The following is a 20606-nucleotide window of genomic DNA, read 5'->3' as shown; positions in this document are numbered from 1 at the left end:
TCACTTTTTCATCCAGGCCCTAAGAAAAAATTTAAAGCTCCCCAGAGCAAAGCTGCAGGAACCAACTTCCCTGAGGACAAAGAAGCTAGGATGGAGCCAAAGGGCCTGACCCCACCAGCTCATCTTGGGGCTTGTCCCATGGTGGGGAAAGAAAGCTCCAAGTGTCCTCAGGAGGCTGGAGGTGTCCTCCATGACGATGAAGCCTCCAGTGACCTGGACCTGGAGCAACTCCTGGAAGATGTTGGAGAAGAGCCGGAGCAGCTGGAGGAGCCACAGTGTGGAGATGACCCTGGGGAGTTCACCACGACCTTCTTTGAGGAATAGCTGTGTGCTCCTGCCTCACCCACTTCCACAGGAGCAGCAGAGAGAGCCCCTCAGAGGGTCCCTGAGAAGCTACTAAGTGTGGGGTTTGTTCCTCAGCTACAGGTCAATTGGCTAAAGTCACGGCTCTGCAGTTTATGTGTTAATAAAACAGGTTACTGGCTTAAGTGGTTCCATTTGTCTCTAACCACATGCTTCCCTTGGCTTCTCTCCTCGCCCCCTCCACCCCGGTCCCTGTGGCATGTCCCTGTTTCTGGTGGGAGGCTGGCACAGTATAGGGATCTGGGAAGGCAGTGAGACCCAAGTCCTGGGAGGAGGCCGTCGAGAAGGGCAGGTCTGGGTTCAGACCTGGCTCAGCCACTTACTAGGTGTGTGGCCTTGAGAAAAGCACTAACCATTCTGGGTCTTCTCTTCACGCCTCCAGTGAGTGCATCCAGGACTGTATAAGGTTGTTGGCGATGCTTACGTGAGTGATGCACTTAACACAGTACATGTTATGGTAGCAGAAGTAGAATGGTTAGATAAGGGGGCAGAGTCTGGGCTCTGGGCTGGCTGCCAGTGTTTGGTGTCCCCCACCTGGCCTGAAGGCAGTCACTGAACACCAGCCCTGGAGGAGGGATCTTGGGTGTGAACTACTTTTACAGCTCATTTTTGGCGAGAAGGAAAAGACAGAAGATGCCATCAGTTTCTCCTTAGGTGCCTTAAGGCAAATTCTACTAGTACTTTTATTTTTGTGGGCAAGGGCTGGGAAGTTGAAGAGGGAATGGAAGCAGATGGCTCTGTTTCTCTCTGGTCCTTGGTGGCCTTCCACACCCACTGGCTTTTGTCTGTGTCTGTCCAGGGTTATTACTAGAAGCTGTGACCTTCTGTGCAGCTTAGTCTCAGGGAGTCCCCATTCAGTCCCGCTCACTGGGCCTTTACGATAGAATACAGGGTCTCCTGCGGGCTCTCCTTGGAAGGGGTGCAGGGGGGCGCTGCCGGTGATGAGCTGGAGAGGGTGAGGGAGGCATAGAGGATGCCACCGTCATCCTGGGCTTCACCCTGGTGAGAATGAAGAAGGGCGTGAGTGGAAGGGGAGCTGTCCCCAACTTAGAGCAGTAACCCCGTAACTGAGTGCCCCACCAACACCACAGTTCCTCTATTCCATCTACCCCACCTTCTCCAAACTTCTTTTTAATTCCTTTAGGCTCTAGTCTGGGCTGCTTACCTTGGGGTCCAGCTTGGGCTCTGTTTTTTGTCCTAGAAAAATTCAAGGTGTGCTGGGGTCAGGTGGCATGTCAGCCAGGGCAGAGAGATGCGCGGGGGCCTTGGGGAGTGAGATCATCTGCTAGGTCAAGACCAGGGTCAGGCCAGAGGGATGGGTGGGACAGGGAAAGAGGAGAATGCTGAGGCAGGTGTGTGGGCAGGGGGTGTGTAAGGAAGGGTGAACCAAGGTGGAGAGAGGGGAGTGTCACAGTAAGAATTTACCTGTAATCCCGATGTTCTCATACTTCTCCTCAGTGTTTTGGACCGATTCCCTGTGTGCGAAGGAGAGGGCGGGAAGTGCATTAGAGGCTGGGCAGAAGTGGGTTCAAACCTCTGTGGGAGCTCTGCAACCCCCTGACACTCAGGTGAGCCAAGGTTTGAGGCTCTCAGGAGGCCTGGGAGAAGATTGAGAGGCAGTTTGCCGTGTAGCCAGTAGAGGTCCTGAGACTCCCTTGAAGATAGATCATCCCGGAGAAGCGGCTTTGTTGGAAGAGCCATCAGAAGTGTGGTGATGGTCTTCTGGCCGGTGCCTAGGTGGGAAGGGAGAGAGGGGAGGGAAGGGGCTGAGAGAAAGAAAGAATAGAATAGGGAAGATGGGCTGGAGGAAAGGGGAGGATGAAGAAGAGAGCTCTGGAGGGAGGGAAAGAGGGAGAAGGCCTGGTGGTGGAGGAGAGAGAGGGGAGTCTAGAAGCTGAGGAGGGAAGTGGCTCTGAGAAAAGAGGTGCCCACTGGAAGGTGAGGAGGAGAGCTGCTGTCCTCATAAGGACCTTCCTGTTTCCCAAACAGGACAAGCACTCACCCGGCTACGGTTCTGGCTTTAGTCTGCAGACCTGTAGGGGAACAGCAGCATGTCAGGGTGCCATCCACAGAAGGCATCTCTCCTCCCTGCCTTCCTGCTCTTGTGCTCTGAGACCACCCCTAGAGAGGTCAGGGCAGTGGAACAGCTCTGTTGGACACACCTGGGACTCTTGAGCGGCACCTGCTGGCACTCTGAGGCTGCCCAACCCTGTTCTGTGGTTGTCCTCAACACTAAATCAAGAGAATCGCTCTTGCCTGCTCTCTCTCTCTCTCTCTCTCTCTCTCTCTCTCTCAGCCCTTCCCTTTGCTTCCTTTCCCCTTCCTTGAATTCCTCACCCATCCCTCCACCTGCTCCTTCCACTGCTGAGCCCTGGCCCACCCACCTCCTCCTCCCCCTCCTTTGACCTTTATCATAGACTCACAGCTCTCTCATGCCCTGATACACTGGCTTTCCATGTTTCTCTCCCCTCTCCTGAACCTCATGGCTGGAATCTGTGTCTACGCTGCAGCCAGTTCCTCTCCATCCTCTGCCACTGAAACCTCTGATGTCCCCCTGCCACCATCTCCCCTCCTGTCCTTCTGAGTCTGTCTACAGCGTTTCCCAAGGATCAGCCCCTGGTTCACAGACATCCCCTCCACCACCCAACATTATCCTGGGAGGTCCCATCATCGACAGGGACAGCCCTCTGAACACAGGGGACTCCTATGTCCCCCCAACTCTAGTGACCTCCACTCCACTCAGCCATACCCTGGACTCCTTTTTATCCCTGGGATTGAGAACTCTGAAATATTAAGTGCCAGCATCATTTTTATGCTACAACTTTCTTTCCTTCCAGCTCTCTTTTACCATCAGCCTGTTTGGTATATCTTTGTTTTGACCCTCTGATAATCCACTTTCTTTTGGGCTGTCCAAACTCCCTGATGATCCTCTACTCTCTACTCCTGCCCTTTCACTAGCTCCTTGACTGCCTGTGTTCCCCTATCCTTATGCCACACTTAGGTGACACAGCTCTAATTCTGGATGTGGCTGATGGCAGAGAATGCTATTTGCTTACCTGATATCCATTCATTTCTTACTTTTTAAAAAAGATTTTATTTTTAAGTAATCTCTATACCCAACGTGGGGCTCAAACTCACAACCCCGAGATCAAGAGTCACATGCTCTAGTGACTGAGCCAACCAGGTGCCCCACCATTCATTTCTTCTTACTTAGTTACAGAACCTTGATTTTATTTGGGGTGGCAGTATGCTGCCCTACTGATAGATGTGGGACACAGAAGTACATCCTAGCCAGTAAGATTCAAAGGGAAGTTGGAGGTAAGATTTTCAGGAAGCCTCTTTAAAAGGAGGACAGACAGCTGTGGCATAGTCTTTTTTCCCTTCCTTCCTCCTGTTTCCTGTCTGGATTCAAAAATAATGGCTGGAGTCTGAGCAGCCATCTTGGATCATGAGGCAACCTTCAGGATAAAAGCCAGTGGCCAGGACAGTGAGCAGGAAAATAGAAGTCTGAGTGCCTAAGGACAATGGCCTCTGCTATCTGTTTCCTCATCCTTTTATATGAGGGAAAACAATAAACTCAGTCTTATTTAAGCCCTGTTACTTTTGGTCTCTGGTGCCAGCAGGTGAACATAACTCCTAATGAACAAGTCCCAGAGGCTTCTAACCTGCATGAGGAAAAACATGTGGCGATGCTTTTACACAGTTTATGGCTTCTCATCTGAGTTGAATTCTTAAATACTGTCTTCCATTTCCTCAATGACTATGTCACATTTTTCTTCATCTCTAACCCGCATCCTCACTCTAGAGACAACCACTGTGATTTTTCCTCTGCAGAATTAAAAACAATTCCTATATCTTTGAGTTTATCAATGTTTTTATTCATGGCTTTTATGTTTATGTCATATATAGGGAGATCATCAACACTCCATGGTTATAAAATAGTCTCACATGCTTTCTTCTGGTGCTAGGGTTCTTCCCCCCACATTTAACTCTTTGATTGATCTCCATGGAATTTATTTTGGTGCAAATTATGAGATAATATTATTTTCTCAGATGGCTGCTCAATTGTTCCATCACCATGTATTGAATTACTCATCTTTCCCCATTGATTAGAAATGCCAGATTTTAACCTACTAAATTCCTGAATATATTTTGACCTGTTTTATCCTGCCTATATTCGGGCTTTTCTCTTTTAATACATTGGTTTATCTGTGTATGAATATGACAGCATCGAATCATTTTAGTTATTGCAGCTTAATAATTACAGGTGCTAGTGCTCGCATAGTCCTTATTCTGTGCCAGAATCTGTTCTCAATGAATTACATTTAATTGTCATGACAACCCCCAGGGTGAGTACTATTATTATTCTCATTTTACCGATGAGTAAGTTGAGGCACAGAGTAATACAACCACTGCACCAGAGTTTCCCCAGCCAGGATTTGAGTGCAGGCAGTCTAGATTCTATGCTGCTCACCTCTGTGCTTTAATATCTGATAGGGCTAATCTCCTCTCACTGAAATCTTTCTCTAGAGGAATTTCAAATCAGTATTGGAGGGTGTTGGGGTGTAAATAATTAATGCCTCTAGCCCTGTCCTCTCTTTTAGCTATAAATGCATACATCCAAATTTCTGATGAACCTCTAGGCTCAGATGCCACACAGGTATGTCTAACATGTCTCAAGCTAAAGAAGCATTATTCCCCACCCCCCACCCACCCTCCGCCCCCAAACATGGTCTTTGACCTCTTGTATTCTCTAATTTGTTTGGTGATTTCATCCAAGTTCTTCCCACTCCCTTGCCCCTGCACCAGCCTGACCACCAAATCCTACTGATTTTCTCTCTTGAACTCTTCCAGAGTCTGGCTCTATCCCTCCACCTACACTGCTACTGCCTTAGATTGGCCTGGCCCACCTCTGGCGCCTCCATCCCGGATGTATCTGGATGGAGAACTGCTTCATGTTGCCTCTAGGAGCAGAGGCTCTTGGGTGTGATTTACGAGGTTCTCTTCTCCCATCTCTAGCCTCCTCCACTGCATGGAGCTGCTTAGAGTTCTCCCACTGCTTTCCCGTACCTGCAGGGACAGTGACATCTTCACCACCCTCACCACTTGCCTGGCTAATTCTCTTATACTCTTTGAGACTTTCTGTAGTGTCACTTCCTATGGGAAGTTCTCCATGATTCCCCTCCTCTGTCCTAAACTACCACAGCTCTTTCCAAATGAGGCAGTCACCTCCTTTCCTCTCCCTCTGCCACTGAGTTCCTTGAAAGCAGGACCCACACTTTATTTACACTTGTATCTCCAATTATAAGCCAGACCCTGGAAGATAAGCCCTCAACCAATGCTTGCTGAGCTGAGCCAACTTCCTTTCCCTTCTGCTCTCTCCTTACTCTTCCAAGAGCTGACCCTCCCCTCCCCGTGAATCAAAAGATGAAGATTAGGGGTGCCTGGGTGGCTCAGTCCATTGAGCGTCCGACTTCGGCTCACGTCACGATCTTGCGGTCCATGGGTTCGAGCCCCGTGTCAGGCTCTGGGCTGATGGCTCAGAGCCTGGAGCCTGCTTCCGATTCTGTGTCTCCCTCTCTCTCTGCCCCTCCCCCGTTCATGCTCTGTCTCTCTCTGTCTCAAAAATAAATAAACGTTAAAAAAAAAATAAAAAAAAAACCAAAAGATGAAGATTGATGATAAATGATTAAGTCAAGAGACAAAAACTAGAAAATGATCAGATTTGTGGGGCGGGACTGGTCTGGAGCAATGGTTCTCAAACTGGATCACACATAGACACCACTTGTTGAGATCTTTAAAAATGCAGATTCCCAAGCCCAGACCTCAAGGCCAGCAGGGATCTGCATTTTTAAATGCAGGATGACCTGGGGTTCTGGGAAACATTCAGTTGGGAAACTTGGGGACAAGTTGGAGGCGTACCCCAGAACCACTTACCTTTGCTTCTCTTCCACCTGAGGAAGACAATCAGTCCCAAAACTGCTATTATGAGCACAACACCAGCCAGTGCCACCCCGACTGCAGCTCCTACACTCAGGGGTGAAGATGCTGAGCTCCCATTGTCCTTTACGACATTGAGGTCAGCTGTGATGGTGGCTGCGGTGGTGGTGCCCTTGGTGGTCGCCTGGGCAGCTGAGAAGACACGAGAATTTAGCAGATTCTCCTCTGGAGGCTTGAGGTATTTGGATGAAACTGTTACATCTCATTCCCTAGTTTGGGGAATATTAAGGGTGGGGAGGAACTCCAAGAAGAAATTAAAAAAATGAATGGAATAGTCAATTCCTTAGAAAAAGTACCAAAACCAGAAAGAAGCCAGCCCTAAGAAAACTCAGAGGAAAAAATTAATGAAACCTACGTAGGAATAAATTTATTAGGAAACAGGACAACAGAGAGAATAATAAGTGCAGGGAGTGGTTATTTAGGGGAAAAACAAACAACAAAAAACAAGAAAGAAATAAAACAGACAAGACTCTGGCAAACCTAACAAGAGTTTGTTGAAATCATTTGTGAGTGTATGCTCATTATAGGTTGATAAACTTAAAAAAAACTCTGAATTGGATGATTTTCTGAAACAAACAAAAATTTCTGAAAATGGAGTTAAGAAGTAAGACACTTTCACTGATAGGTAAACAAAGAAGTGAGGACTCTTGGGGCACTGGCCTGGCTCAATCAGAAGAGCAGGTGACTCTTGGTCTCTAGGTCATGAGTTTGAGCTCCACACTGGGGGTAAAGATTATTAAACAAAGTAAATAAACTTAAAAAAAAAAAACAAAAAAGGAAATGAGAGCCCTATTAAAAACTACCTATCATAAAGATTCCAAGCTCAGGAGGCTTTATGGGTAAATTTTTTTTTTAATTTTTTTTAATGTTTATTTTTGAGAGAGACAGACAGACAGGACTGTGAGCAGGGGAAGGGCAGAGAGAGAGGGAGGCACAGAATCCGAAGCAGGCTCCAGGCTCCCAGCTGTCAGCACAGAGCCTGATGTGGGGCTTGAACTCTCGAACCATGAGATCATGACCTGAGCTGAAGTCAGATGCTTAACCAACTGAGCCACCCAGCTGCCCCTATGGGTAAATTCTTGTGAAAATTTAAAGAACAAATAATTCCCAGATGGATTCTAGAACACAAGGAAATATGGGAAAGAGGCAATTCTAATTCATTTCATAAAATGATAACATAACCCTGATGCTAATTTATCTATCTATCTATCTATCTATCTATATTTTTTAATGCAGGTTAAAACAACAAAAGGCTGGGATTTTTACCGATCTGAGTGGAGGAAAATACCCAGTAATTGAGCAGTGGAAGGATAGGTAGGTACAACCTCTGGGAGTGCATTTGTAAAGTGTAACATACCCAGGTGTGCCCTTTGGCCCAGTGCTTTCAATGCTAGAAATTTATCCTGTGGAAATGCTGGGCAAGTGTTCAAAGGCCTGTATTTAGGGGTGTTCCTTGCAGCTTTGTGATGCCCCAACAAGCTAAACATCTTTATTTATTTATTTTTTTACTTGTTTTATTTTTTATTTTTAAAAATTTACATCCAAATTAGTTAGCATATAGTGCAACGATTTCAGGAGTAGATTCCTTAGTGGCCCTTACCCATTTAGCCCATCCCCCCTCCCACAACCCCTCCGGTAACCCTCAGTTTGTTCTCCATATTTATGAGTCTCTTCTGTTTTGTCCCCCTCCCTGTTTTTATATTATTTTTATTTCCCTTCCCTTATGTTCACCTGTTTTGTCTCTTAAAGTCCTCATATGAGTGAAGTCATATGATTTTTGTCTTTCTCTGACTAATTTCACTTAGCATAATGCCCTCCAGTTCCATCCACGTAGTTGCAGATGGCAAGATTTCATTCTTTTTGATTGACAAGTAATACTCCATTGTATATATAGACCACATTTTCTTTATCCATTCATCCATAGATGGACATTTGGGCTCTTTCCATCCTTTGGCTATTGTTGATAGTGCTGCTATAAACATGGGGGTGCATGTGTCCCTCCGAAACAGCACACCTGTATCCAGTGGATAAATGCCTAGTAGTGCAATTGCTGGGTCCTAGGGTAGTTCTATTTTTAGTTTTTTGAGGAACCTCCATACTGTTTTCCAGAGTGGCTGCACCAGCTTGCATTCCCACTAAACATCTTTAAATAGGACACTGAGTAAGTAGATACATTGTGATACATTATGGCATGGAAACACTCTGTGGCCTTTGTGTGTGTGTGTGTGTGTGTGTGTGTGTGTGTGTGTGTGTGTGTTTGTTCATTTTTGGGTGAGAATGCAAGCAGGGAGTGCAGGGAGAAGGGGACAGAGTATCTGAAGCGGGCTCTGAGCTGATAGCAGCGACCCCAATGTGGGGCCTGAACCCAGGAATCAAACCATGAGATCATGACCTGAGCCGAAATCAAGAGCCAGACACTTAACTGACTGAGCCACTCTTGCACCTCCCTGCAGCCTTTAAAAAAAAAAAAAAAAAAAAAAAAAAAAAGCATAACTGTACATGTACTGAACTGGAAAGATAGTGGAATAAAAATAAGTTGTAGAGCAGAATAGTAATATGGTTAGATTCTATTTGTGTTATGTATCTATATCTGTATCTATATCTGTATCTATATCTGTGAGAGAGGACATTTCCGCAGAAAGAAGTAGTGGCTGGAGAGATAAAGTGCAGAGGGAGGAATAGACTTTTCATTCGACTCCCTTCTGTATTGTTTGAACATTTTTAAAAAGGCAGTATAAGTATTACCAGTACCTTTACTATTTTCAAAATTTAATGTTTATCAAAGTTATATAGGCACGTAAGTTAAAAAGTCCACACATTCCATAGTATATAAAGACAGCAGCCCCTGCATAAGCCTCTCACTCCCTTCCCACTCTACAGAGTCAACTGTTTTAGCACCTTTTAGTGCTAAAACCTTTTAGCTGTTTCTTTCGGCATTAACCTTGCATTTCTAAATCACAAGCATACACTGTTGTTGCTTGAATGGTTGGAAGTATTGTTGATTTACTTCCTACCATTGAAATCGAGGATTTAGAACTCTCACACCCCTGTTTTCTCCTTTTTACTGGACAGTCCAGCATTCGATGTCCTTTTCATGAGATGGGGTCTTCACTTGGCTTTTGGGACACCATTCTCTCGTGGCTCTTTTCCTGCCTCTCTAGCAGCTGCTTGTTGATTCCTCCTTTTCCCAACCTCTAACAGTCATGGGCCCTTCTCAGTTCAGTCCTAGGACCCCCTCTCTATCTACACACACTTCCCAGATAATTTATCCAGTCCCATGGCATCAACTATCAGCGACAAACTGATCCCACCCAAATTTACATATCCAGTCATCTCTTCCCTGGCTCTCCCGAATCCTGTATCTCACTGCCTACTTACACCTCTGTTTATCTTGTAATGTCTCAAATTACAGAACTCTTGATTTCCTCCCAAACCTGTTCCTACCGCATGTCCCCCTCTCAGTAAATGGCAATGCCATCCTGTAAGAAGCTCAGGCCAAAAGCCTCAGAGTCACCCTTGCTTCTTCTCTTTCTTACCCCCCACATCCCATCATCTGCAAATCCTGTCTGCTCAGTCTTCAAAATAGAACCAGCATCTCACCTGCCCTTGTTGTCACCCTATTTCAGGCACATCACCTCTCATTGGTGTCCCTGCTTGTGACCTTGCTCATCTTTACAGTCTTATTCTCCATACAACATCTGGAGGGACACTTGTACAATGGACATCAGCACAGCAGGAAACCCTCACTAGACTCATTACACTGAGTAAAAGTTCTTTTCTTCGCTTTCAAAGCCACACTGGGCTGCCCTCCCCCCCCCCCCCCCCCCCCACTGCCTGTTCTGATCTCACCTACTGCCACCATCAGCCTCTTTATCTGATTCAGCCACACACTTGTCCCACCTCATGGCCTCTGCCCTTGCTGATCCCTCTTGACTGGAACATTCTTCTCCAGACCTCTCCCTGACTTCCTACAGATTTGTGCCTAGGCTGGATTTTTCTGCTGGCTTCTCTTAGATCCACTCCCCAGCTCCTCTCCACTTGCTTTGTGCCTTTGGGGGCTGGTCTTGGTGGACTCAATCCATGGGCTCTCTCACCAGCTGGTTCCTAGTCAGTAGCCAGTCAGAGTCACCATCCAGAGATGGAAGGAGAGAAGAGGGCAGATCATGGCACAGCCCTTGGTTCCCTGTCTGACAGGTCTTTTTTTTTAATTTTTTTAATTTTTTAATTTTTTTTTTCGACGTTTATTTATTTTTGGGACAGAGAGAGACAGAGCATGAACGGGGGAGGGGCAGAGAGAGAGGGAGACACAGAATCGGAAACAGGCTCCAGGCTCTGAGCCATCAGCCCAGAGCCTGATGCGGGGCTCGAACTCCCGGACCGCGAGATCGTGACCTGGCTGAAGTCGGACGCTTAACCGACTGCGCCACCCAGGCGCCCCCTGACAGGTCTTATATTAGGGTTTTCAGAGACACAGAACCAATGGGATATAGAAACAGATGTGGAGTTTTGAGGTGTTGGTTCATGTGATTATGATAGCTGAGAAGCCAGAGTTTGCTATCTCTAAACAAAAGGCCCAGGAAAGCTAGTGATGTAGTTCTAGGCCCAGACCTGTGGGTCTGAGAACCAGGGGGACCAGTCAGATTCCAAAGTCCCAAGAACCAAGAGCTCCAAAGTCTGAGAGCAGAAGTGGAGATCCCTGCCCATCCTCTACTTTTTTTTTTCCTTTAGTTCTCTCAAGGGTTTGGATGATGCCCACCCACTGCTAGACTCTTCTGGAAATACCATTACAGACTATCCAGAAAGAATGTCTTATCAGATCTCTGAGCATCCTGTAAGCTCACTCAAAACTAACCATCCCAGATATGTTGACTCTATCTCCCCAGAGGCTACAGCTCATCTCTGGGTCCCCCTTCTTCCTACTCTGTTCCTCAGTCCTGGGGATGGTCTCAGGGGTCTCCCATCCCTGACTGGTTTCCCCATCCTGTGCCCTACTCTAAACTCTCCCCAGTCATCCTGTTTGAGCGGCTGCTTCCTGCCAGGACTCTGACTAATGTTCCCAGAGCCTTTGATGTTCCGTCTGAATAGAGTAGCACCCTTAGCAACCTTTATCCCTCAGATTCTGCTCCAGTTCCCTCCTTTTCTCTTTTCACCACCACTGTACATGCAGAATTAATTTGTTGGCTTTCCCTTGAGTCTTCTTGCTCATCCACACTTATGTACAAAGAGCATTGTTGTACACATGATTTGCTCTTTTTTTTTTTTGCTGCTGTTTCCCCAGTGTCCAGATTAGCACTCGACACATAGTAGGTATTCAGTCAATATTTGTTGAACGAATGCATGAGATAATTTTCTCTTAGAATTTCAAGCCATTCAACCATTGTTTTCCAGCTTCCTCTGTTACTATGGAGACTGCCAAAGCCATTGTGATTTTTTTTTTTTAATTTTTTTTCAACGTTTATTTATTTTGGGACAGAGAGAGACAGAGCATGAACGGGGGAGGGGCAGAGAGAGAGGGAGACACAGAATCGGAAACAGGCTCCAGGCTCTGAGCCATCAGCCCAGAGCCTGACGCGGGGCTCGAACTCCTGGACCGTGAGATCCTGACCTGGCTGAAGTGGGACGCTTAACCGACTGCGCCACCCAGGCGCCCCATGCCATTGTGATTCTTGAATCTCCTGCAGCCTGTTTCTTTCCTCCTTGGAAATTTGTTGGATTTTCTTTCTTTTTATCCCTGACGTTTTGAAATTTCATGTTGTAGTGTCCTGAAGTAGGTCTTTTTATTTGTAACCATTTTTCTGGGCTTCTTTATTCTGGAACATTTCTAGAGTTATCTAGGATATTTTCTTCCCATGGCCTTATCTCTTCTCTGTGTCTGGAACTCCTGTTATTCAGAGGCTGGAGCTCTTGGGCCAATCCTCAGTTTTTCTTATCTTATAGTTTCTGTATGGCTTTACTATGGCAAATGGAAGAAATGACCACAAACTGGGTGACTTAAAACAGAAGTTTAGTTTCTCGCAGTTCTGGAGGCCAGAGGTCAGTGAGCAAGCCATGTGTCACGGGCCGCAAAACCTCAGGAGGCTCTGGGGGAGAGTCTGTTGCCTACTTCCTCCAGTTTCTCGAGACTGCACCACTGAGTCTCTGCTCTGTGACCATATTGCCTTCTGTGATAGGTTCCCTCCACCTCCCTTTTAGAAGGAGGCTCCTGTTTGCATGTAGGGCCCATCCAGCTAATCCCAGGTTTCTTCACCTCAGAAGTCTTAGCTAAATCGTATCCCTTACCATGGAAGGTAATAATCATTAGTTTTGGGGACTGGGATATGAACACGTCTTTGTGGGGGCCACTATCCAACCCACCAGTTCCCAAATCCGTGACTCTTTTTCTACCTTCTGCGAGATTTCCGTCAAGTTTTTCTTGCAACTCTTTAACCGAGTTTTCTATATTTGCCGTTATATCTTACATTCTCAAGAGCTCCTTGTTTGGAAAGCTCCCTCTGTTATACAGGTTTGCACTCTCTTAACTTTCTGAGGACGGTAGTTATCTGAGTTTCATTCTTCCTCCATTATTTTGATTTTTTCCAGGAACCCCCTCCCCCCTCTCCCCACTGCATTGGTTTTGCTGTGTATTTCATGGGGGAAGGATTCCTTAAGTGTTGAATGCAATCATATTTTTAAAAAAATCATTTTTAACATTTATTTATTTCTGAGAGACAGAGAGCATGAGTGGGGGAGGGGCAGAGAGAGAGAGAGAGGGAGACACAGAATCTGAAGCAGGCTCCAGGCTCTGAGCTGTCAGCACAGAGCCTGACACAGGACTTGAACTCACGGACAGCAAGATTATGACCTGAACTGAAGTTGGACGCTTAACTGAATGAGCTACCCAGGCACCCCTGAATGTAATCATATTTTTAAATGGCATCTCTAGCCTCAGGCATTCCAGGCACAGCAGAGGCAAGTTGTCAATCATCAGGACTGGGGGATTCCATGCCAGGCCAAGACCCCATCTTGCTGCCTTGGTTGCCAGTGTGTTGCCACGCTTGGTTGCCACGCTGATTGGTAGCTGTGTATGTGGTCTGGGAGAAAGTGCTTGTTAGCTAGTGGGCTGTAGGATCTGTTAGGCTTTCTGAATCCTTTCTGAGCCCATCAGATAGATTTCCTAGAGAAAAATCTCCTGATTTCTTGCCATGGTAGGGTAGGGAATACCAGCTGGGCTATTCTGAGTCCTAGGAGGCATCTAAGGGGGTAAGGCATTTAGGATCTCATCAGTTCACCAAGTCTCCAGTTTTAAAGACTGAACCCTTGCCCCCAGGTATGCCTAGGGTACTGCCCCCAGAGTCCCTCTGCTCCATTCTTTCTAGAAAGCAAATCTCCAGTCTCTGCTGGGTGGGGAGGGGGTGTAGAAGTTTCCCTGCTTCTTTTTTATTGTTTTAAAACTTTTTAAATGTTTATTTATTTTTGAGAGAGAGAGAGAGACAGAGTGTGAGTGGGGAGGTGCAGAGAGAGAGGGAGACACAGAATCTGAAGTAGGTTGCTGACAGCGCAGAGCATGACCTGGGGCTCGAACTCACAGCCTGACCTGGAGCTTGAACTCTCAAACTGCGAAATCATGACCTGAGCTGAAATCAACTGCTTAACCTACTGAGCCAACCAGCCGCCCCTCCCTGGTTCTTAAATACATTATCACCTAGTCCTCCACCTTTCCAACCCCCTTTTACTCCCACTGTCAGGGGTTCTGGGGTGGCTCTTCCTAAACCGTTGAGGGGTTTTGCAGTTTAAGAATTGCCTTTCTTTTGGTGCTCCCCACTGCCAGATTATGGCTTGGCTCCCCTGGTCTCCTAAGCAGATACATTAGTCTATGTCTTTCCAGCTTCCCAAATATTGTTTTTCACCACATAGCTCACATATTTTTTTGTCCCTGTGGATTTTTGTCTTAAAAAATTCTCTTTGGGGGGCACCTGGGTGGCTCAGTCGGTTAAGCATCCAACTCTTGATTTTGATTGAGGTCATGATTTCATAGTTGGTGAGATTGAGCCCTGTGTTGGGCTCCATACTATCAGCATGCTTGGGATTTTCTCTGTCCATTTCTGCCCCTCCCATGCTCTCTCAAAATAAATCAATGAACTTAAAAAAATTATCTCTGCTGTCATTTTAGTAGGGTTTGGTAGGGAGAGGATGTAAACATGCATATAACCCACCGTCTTGGCCAGAATTTGTGCAATATTTTATAGTGAAAATTTAAAAAGATGAATATTCAGAAATAATGTTGCATATTAATAATAAAAATAAAAGATTTAGGGGCGCCTGGGTGGTGCAGTCGGTTAAGCGTCCGACTTCAGCCAGGTCACGATCTCGCGGTCCGTGAGTTTGAGCCCCGCATCAGGCTCTGGGCTGATGGCTCAGAGCCTGGAGCCTGTTTCCGAATCTGTGTCTCCCTCTCTCTCTGCCCCTACCCCATTCATGCTCTGTCTCTCTCTGTCCCAAAAAATAAATAAACGTTGAAAAAAAAATAATAAAAAATAAAAGATTTAAAGGAAAGAAATATCTCTTGGGAGATGTTGACATGGTCTTTAGAAGAACACACCCAAGGTTATTGAGGGCTATAAAACAGGAACCATTTCTGGGTGGAAGATTGTATATTGCACTGACTTCTGTTTTCATCAATTGCTTTCTAGATTTAATGCAATTCCAATGTAAGTGCTACCGATAGGTGTTTTCCTCAGAACCGGGCAAACTTATTCCAACATTTATGTGAAACAATAGGCCAAAACAATAATAAAATTTTTGAGAAAGTAATGTGGTTCTGATGGAAATAGTCTTGTCAGCCACTGAAACATGACCAAGTTATAATCACTAAAACAGAGTGGTAGTGATATAAGAAAAGACAGAACAGTGAAATGGAGATGACAGACCAGAAAGGATGCTATTCTACAAAAAGCCCGACCTAGGAATCAATGAGAAGAGAAAAATTATCCCATAAATGGGGTTGGGACAATTGATTCGTTTCTTGGTATGAAGATCAGTTTAATTCTTCACCTCATACCATATATCAAAATAAATTCTCACTATATTAATGTGTTTTATTGTGAAGTCATATAAAAATCAGAATAACTTAGGGGCACCTGGGTGGCTCAGTTGGTTAAGCATCCTACTTTGGTTCAGGTCATGATTGCAAGGTTCCAGAGTTCAAGCCCAGCATCAGGCTGTGTGCTGACAGCTCAGAGACTGGAGCCTGCTTTGGATTCTGTGCCTCCCTCTCTCTCTGCCCTTCCCTCCCTCTGTGTCTCTCTCTCTTAAAAATAAATAAACATTAAAAAATTAAAAATAAATTAATAATTTAAAAAGTCAGAAGAAATTAAAATCTTTTCAGCCCCTAGGGGATATGGGATTTTTTGGCTAAGAAATAAAAGAGAAAATTATAAAGGAGAATACAATGAGATTTGCCTATAAAAGGAAAACATCTGTATATAGAAAACATTGTTAAACTAGCCACAAACTTATCAGTTCTATTTGCTGCAAATATTCCTTTAGGGTGGTGTCTTTGCATGGTGGCACCTCACTTGGATTAAAAAAACATTTATTACTTTCCTGTATTTTTTAAAAATATGAGTATAGATATCCAATTAATTGTATTAATTGAAAAATTAATTTAATGATGAAAAACTCATAGTAAATGTGACTGAACTGAGAAATGAGGAAAGTTGGAGGATCAGGAAAGGAGGAAGAAGGGTCTGGGGAGAGCGAAAACCTCTCAAAAAAGGCCATTTAAGGGAATATGGAGGAGGTGCCAGAAATAGAAATCCAACGCTGTCTTGCTAAATTCAGGTTGTGAGCCACTTTCTATTTGCTCTGAAACCAGCACGGTGGCCAGATGGGACAGTGTTTTACCAAGGGTGGGGGCACAGAGAGTGTCCTTCCACCCAGGAGCAGTGATACGTTGTTAGAATTGTCAGTGCAAGTGATTATAAAGAGAAGACATGGGATTTTTAGTTTTTAAGGAATTTTCTACAGATAATATTCTACAGACAGTGCATCCCCTAGTGCCTGCTCCTGGGAAGGGCTCCCTCCCCAACCGTTCTGGAGACTGACAAACCTAGGTTCAAGTTCCCAAGGCCTGCTGGGTAACATGGGAAGATCTGCTGCTGTAACACATCCCGTTCCTGGGTTAAAATAGGTGAAGACAACAATAGGATCAGGTCAGCTGTGAAGCTGAGCAGCTACTAGGTTAAGAGTGGAGGCTCGGGGGTTAAACGGGGTTCAAGTCCTGCCTGCGCCATGAGTGTGGCTTTGGGCAGGCGTTTAGGCTCTTTGAGCCTCAGTTTCCCTATCTGTAACAAGAAGATAAGAGCAGTGCCTACTGTTACTGTGGGGTCGCGGGGAAGGTTGTTAACCAGGGTGACGTACACCTAGTTGTTCAACCTGACACAGTGCATGGTAAGCGGCAGCCGTCATATTTCTGCTGTAGATGGCATGTCTCAAAGGCCAGGATGGAGGAGCAAGATCGGAGTGGACAGTGGGGATGGTGCAGGCAGAGGTGGGGACCAGGGGTGGGGGGAGGCAAGGAGGGTAAAGAGGATGGAGGCAGGGGAAGAGGGGGATGGGAAAGGAGAGGAGGGAAGGGGCTGGGGCAGGGAGCATCGTGGGCCAGGTTCCGAGGAGCAGAGCAGGAGAAGGACGCAGGGGGGACTGGGAAAAGAGGTAATGGGGCATGGCCAGGGGCCAGGGGTCTTGGGTCATGATTGGGTACCTGCTGTGTGTGCTGGGTTGAGCCCGCGACTGTGGGGAGACACAAGACTGGGGGCTGGCAGGGGCTACTCACAGGGACACAGGACAAAGGGAAGGCAGACCACGCCCTGAAGAAGTCAAGTCCACCTGGACAGCGTGGGGTGAGGGGAGGGAGGCAAGACTGGAGGCCCAGCTTGAAGCAAGAAGGGAGGATTCCTGGGCAGCCTGGAAGGTGCTGAGGCTGGGGGAGCGGGGTGGGGACTGGCTCTGGAGGGGGCAGTGAGGGGGATGGGCAAGGAAGGCAGCCCAGGTTTGGGGAGATCCAGGAGAAAGAGTAAAGTTGGCAGAGGCCTGGGGAGGGGAGAGGGGTGGGGAGAGGAGTTTGAGAGAAGGGGTAAGCAGGAAGATTGGGGCCTGGGCCAGGCCTGGGGGATGAGGGCACCCTGCAGGGTGGGTGTGGTGGCTGCCGGGCAGCTGGACTCACCGTTGGTAATGGTGAGTTTGGTCCCTGGGATGGACTGCCACACCTGTTTGCCGTCTCTTAGCGTTTCCACTTGGACCCGGCAAAAGTACCTATTCTCATCTTTTTTCTGCAGGTTCCGTATACACAGGGTGCCGGAGTTCTGACCCTCTCTCAAGTCCAGGGAGATCCGGTTCTTGTAATCCTTATGGATAAAACGCTGGGTACTGTTGTAGATGACCTCTCCATGGAAGTCTCTCCGTCTGACGGCTGTACTCAGTCTGGGATCCTTGGCTAACTCCCAGCAGTGGAAGTAGGAGAAAGAGATGCAGGTGGAACCACCCTCGGGGGCTGAGAGAGACGCTGGTTGGTTGACCCCAAAGTCAGTGTTTGGATTGCATTCTTTTGAGCTGCCTGGAGGAGAGAGAGGAGAGACTTTGAGCCACTGGGAGAGATGAGGACGATGACCCCAGACCTTCTGGCATCCTCGCTCACAGAGCACACCAAGTGTGACAGATGGCAGGACTGGCCCTCTGGCCTGGGTGTCCCCCTTGCCGGGCTTGGGGTAGGGAGGAGGGTGAAGGGTTGGGGAGGACCTGGCACCGTGGGACCAGCCCGCTGGAGCTGGGAGGCCTGGCCGGCTACCCCAGCAGACCCCTTCTCCAGCTGCCCAGCCACAGCCCTTCCTGGGGACTCCTGGCCCTCGGGGCAGAGCCAGGGTGTCCTGGACACTCACCAGCCTGCAGAGATGCCGGCAGCAGCAGCAGGGACAGCAGCAGGGACGGACCCATTGCCTCACTCTCCTCCCAGGAGAGGAGAAGCCAAGCAGCTCTGTCAAGGCCAGAGGGCAGGCCCTACAGAGGTGCCTCCTCGGGGAGTCCAGAGGAACGTGGAAAGCGTGGATCAGGTTCCTTCGGAAGAGCAAGGGAGGGTGAGCTTCCCCAAACTCGCGGGCCCCCGGAGTACCCAGCACTTCCTTTATCAATCTGGTTTCTTCTTTTTCTACATTGCAAAAGCGCCTCCCTTGTGGTCAGTGCACAGAGAGCCGTGAGAAAGGCCCCCAACTTCTTTCTTCACATGGAGGACCATAGTTCATGGCCTTTCTTCACATGGCCATGGTTCATGGTTCTTTCTTCACATGGCCACCCCACACCTTGGCCATCTGTGGCCTCGCCTCTTCCATCTCAGCTCCTGGCCACCTCTCCTCAGGAGTCAGTCTCTGTCTCTCCAGCTCTCCTTCTCACTGGCTCTCGGCATCTCCTGGCCTCTTTCTGTCGTCCAGGTGAAGGGGCTGCAGCAGGACCAGTTTGGCTCTTCCAGCCAGAGGACAGGCAGCCATGAGTCTCTGCCCAGCTAATGCCTCCCCAGAGGAAGGAGGAGGGACCCACTGGTGATCAAATGGCCTCGACCCCAGCACCAGGCACCAAGGACACCCAACTTGCACCTGGCCGCTCTCCCTCCCAGCAGGGGCTCCCCTGCCCAGGACCCAGGTCTACCAGGCTCCTTCCCTCCCCTGGTCAGCTCCTTTTGTGCAGTCTCACACCATCCCTGGGGTTAAGAGGTGAGGGTGGGCCTTCTGGAGCCCATGCCTTGACCCACAGGAGGCAAGACTGGATCGGCAGGCCCCTCTGTCCTCCACTCCACAGATGAGGAGACCAAGGGCTCAGAGAAGCCCTGCCTCAGGTCATGTGACCCTTGAGGCAGGTCTAGGACTCAAACTCCAGTCTCACTGAGTCCACAGAGCCTTCTGCTCCTTCTGGATGCTCCCACCAAGTTGCACCACACAACCTTGGGCCTCGCTCCCTTCTGGGGGGTAAGCCCCAGGAGGCTGTATTTTTATAATGCTCCTTAGGTCATTCCCTCCACAGCTGTGAGAGCCCTGGCTAATTGGGAGCCTTCCTTGAGCAGGGGGGAAATAAGGCCCAGAACAGTAATGAGTCACCCTCTGGACAGTCCCTGGACCGTCTCCAATCGAGGGCACTGCCAGCCTGTGACTGCTGGTGGGTGGGGACGAGATACTGGGGCTGAGACCATTGGTGACTCTCTGTGATGGTTTTAGGAGGCTCAGCTCCCTCCCTCCCCAGAATGAGGTTGGCATTGGCTTACTCAGTAGATGGTGGGGATTGGAGAACATGATTTCATCACAGGAAGTGGCCCCATCTTCTGGAGGCCGAAGCAAGAAGACCAGCTTCCTTTCTCAGTTGCTTCCTCAGTCCTAATTTTCCCCCACGCTTCTCCCAGGGCCTTCCAGGCAGTCCCTGCCCTGTCCCTGTGTCTGCATTTCTTGTACTTCCTCCTAGGCCCCAGGAGACAGGTTCTGCATTTTCATGGAATCCCCTTCTCTGAGCCAGGCCCTAAACATCCATTGCCTCATTTTCAGCCCTACAATATTGGGTGGTGGATTTGTTGTTTTTCTATTTTCACCATCAGGAAACTGAGGCACCATCAGGAAGCAGCCTTAATGTCATGGAGTCCACTGGGCTGTGAAAGACATTTGGGTGAATGGTGACAGCTGGAAAGGTGGACAGAAGAGAGGACAAGGGACCGACTGCCTTTTTGGCAGTTCCTCTAGAGGGTGGCCTGCCCTGTCTGAGGGGTGACACCTGAATTTTATTCCCACCTTACCTCCCTGGCTGTGGAACCTGGCTGGACAGTCTCTTCTTTGCCAGGTCACCCAAGGAGGGGGCTGGACCCCACTAGGGGGTGCCCCAGCCCCTTCTGTTGGGCAGCGTGCCATGTTTACTCAACAGGCTCTGGGTCACTTTGGCAGAGTACCTGTCGCCCAGGTGCCTCAGGACCTGCCTCTCCCATATAGGATCTCCCTAGATGCAAGCTGCCCATTCCATGCCATGTTCAAGCCCCTGGCCCCAGTGAGATCCCTATGACACTTGAAATTAGGAGACATGTTTTCTGCTCACAGATGGTGTGTGGTCTTTGTGTTTGTTCATCCTCCCTTGTCCTGGTAGCATGAGAGGGCCCTGTAATCAGCATTGAGCTGTGGCTCTACTCACAGAGGGGCTTCTGGAAGGAGGAGGGCCTGGTGTTTTGTGATTCCCTGATGGGC

At 48.0% G+C, this 20606-nt stretch overlaps 2 protein-coding genes across 12 annotated transcripts in view; one reads left to right on the top strand and one right to left on the bottom strand.

Annotated features, from left to right (window-relative positions):
- Nucleotides 1-488, top strand: part of ZCWPW1 (zinc finger CW-type and PWWP domain containing 1) — a 34244-nt gene extending 33756 nt beyond the window's left edge. For all 8 annotated transcript variants that reach the window (XM_047837606.1, XM_047837607.1, XM_047837604.1 and 5 more), the window contains one exon: nucleotides 17-488. In XM_047837606.1, the coding sequence (XP_047693562.1) occupies nucleotides 17-324 (308 nt within the window). In that variant the 3' untranslated portion in view covers nucleotides 325-488. The remainder of the gene's footprint in view (nucleotides 1-16) is intronic.
- Nucleotides 489-1006: 518 nt separating this feature from the next.
- On the bottom strand, nucleotides 1007-18846 carry PILRA (paired immunoglobin like type 2 receptor alpha). 4 transcript variants are annotated; one of them, XM_047837612.1, is made up of 8 exons: nucleotides 18279-18527; nucleotides 17567-17956; nucleotides 14556-14558; nucleotides 6301-6495; nucleotides 2366-2396; nucleotides 1789-1838; nucleotides 1529-1560; nucleotides 1007-1362 (listed from the first exon to the last, which is right to left on the bottom strand). In XM_047837612.1, exons 1-8 carry the CDS (start codon nucleotides 18331-18333, stop codon nucleotides 1228-1230), a joined length of 891 nt encoding a protein of 296 aa, XP_047693568.1. In that variant the 5' UTR covers nucleotides 18334-18527; the 3' UTR covers nucleotides 1007-1227. The 4 variants fall into 4 exon arrangements, with proteins under 4 accessions (XP_047693568.1, XP_047693569.1, XP_047693571.1 ...); XM_047837613.1 differs by lacking the exon at nucleotides 14556-14558; XM_047837615.1 differs by lacking the exon at nucleotides 1529-1560 and having other exon boundaries at nucleotides 1231-1362; nucleotides 18279-18843.
- Nucleotides 18847-20606: the final 1760 nt, after the last annotated feature.

The sequence above is a fragment of the Prionailurus viverrinus genome, chromosome E3 (genome assembly GCF_022837055.1).
Source record: "Prionailurus viverrinus isolate Anna chromosome E3, UM_Priviv_1.0, whole genome shotgun sequence".
NCBI lineage: Eukaryota > Metazoa > Chordata > Mammalia > Carnivora > Felidae > Prionailurus > Prionailurus viverrinus.
The sequence above is the reverse complement of the archived record's forward strand: the minus strand, read 5'-3'. Positions and strand labels throughout refer to the sequence as shown.

Excerpts from the sequence above, each read along its gene's own strand:
- PILRA (XM_047837612.1), bottom strand. The coding sequence starts at position 18,333 with ATGGGTCCGTCCCTGCTGCTGTCCCTGCTGCTGCTGCCGGCATCTCTG. Across the intron at positions 1,839-2,365 it reads AAAGCCAGAACCGTAGCCGG|GGAATCGGTCCAAAACACTG; the intron begins GTGAGTGCTTGT and ends CTTCGCACACAG. Across the intron at positions 1,363-1,528 it reads AGCCCAAGCTGGACCCCAAG|GGTGAAGCCCAGGATGACGG; the intron begins GTAAGCAGCCCA and ends CATTCTCACCAG.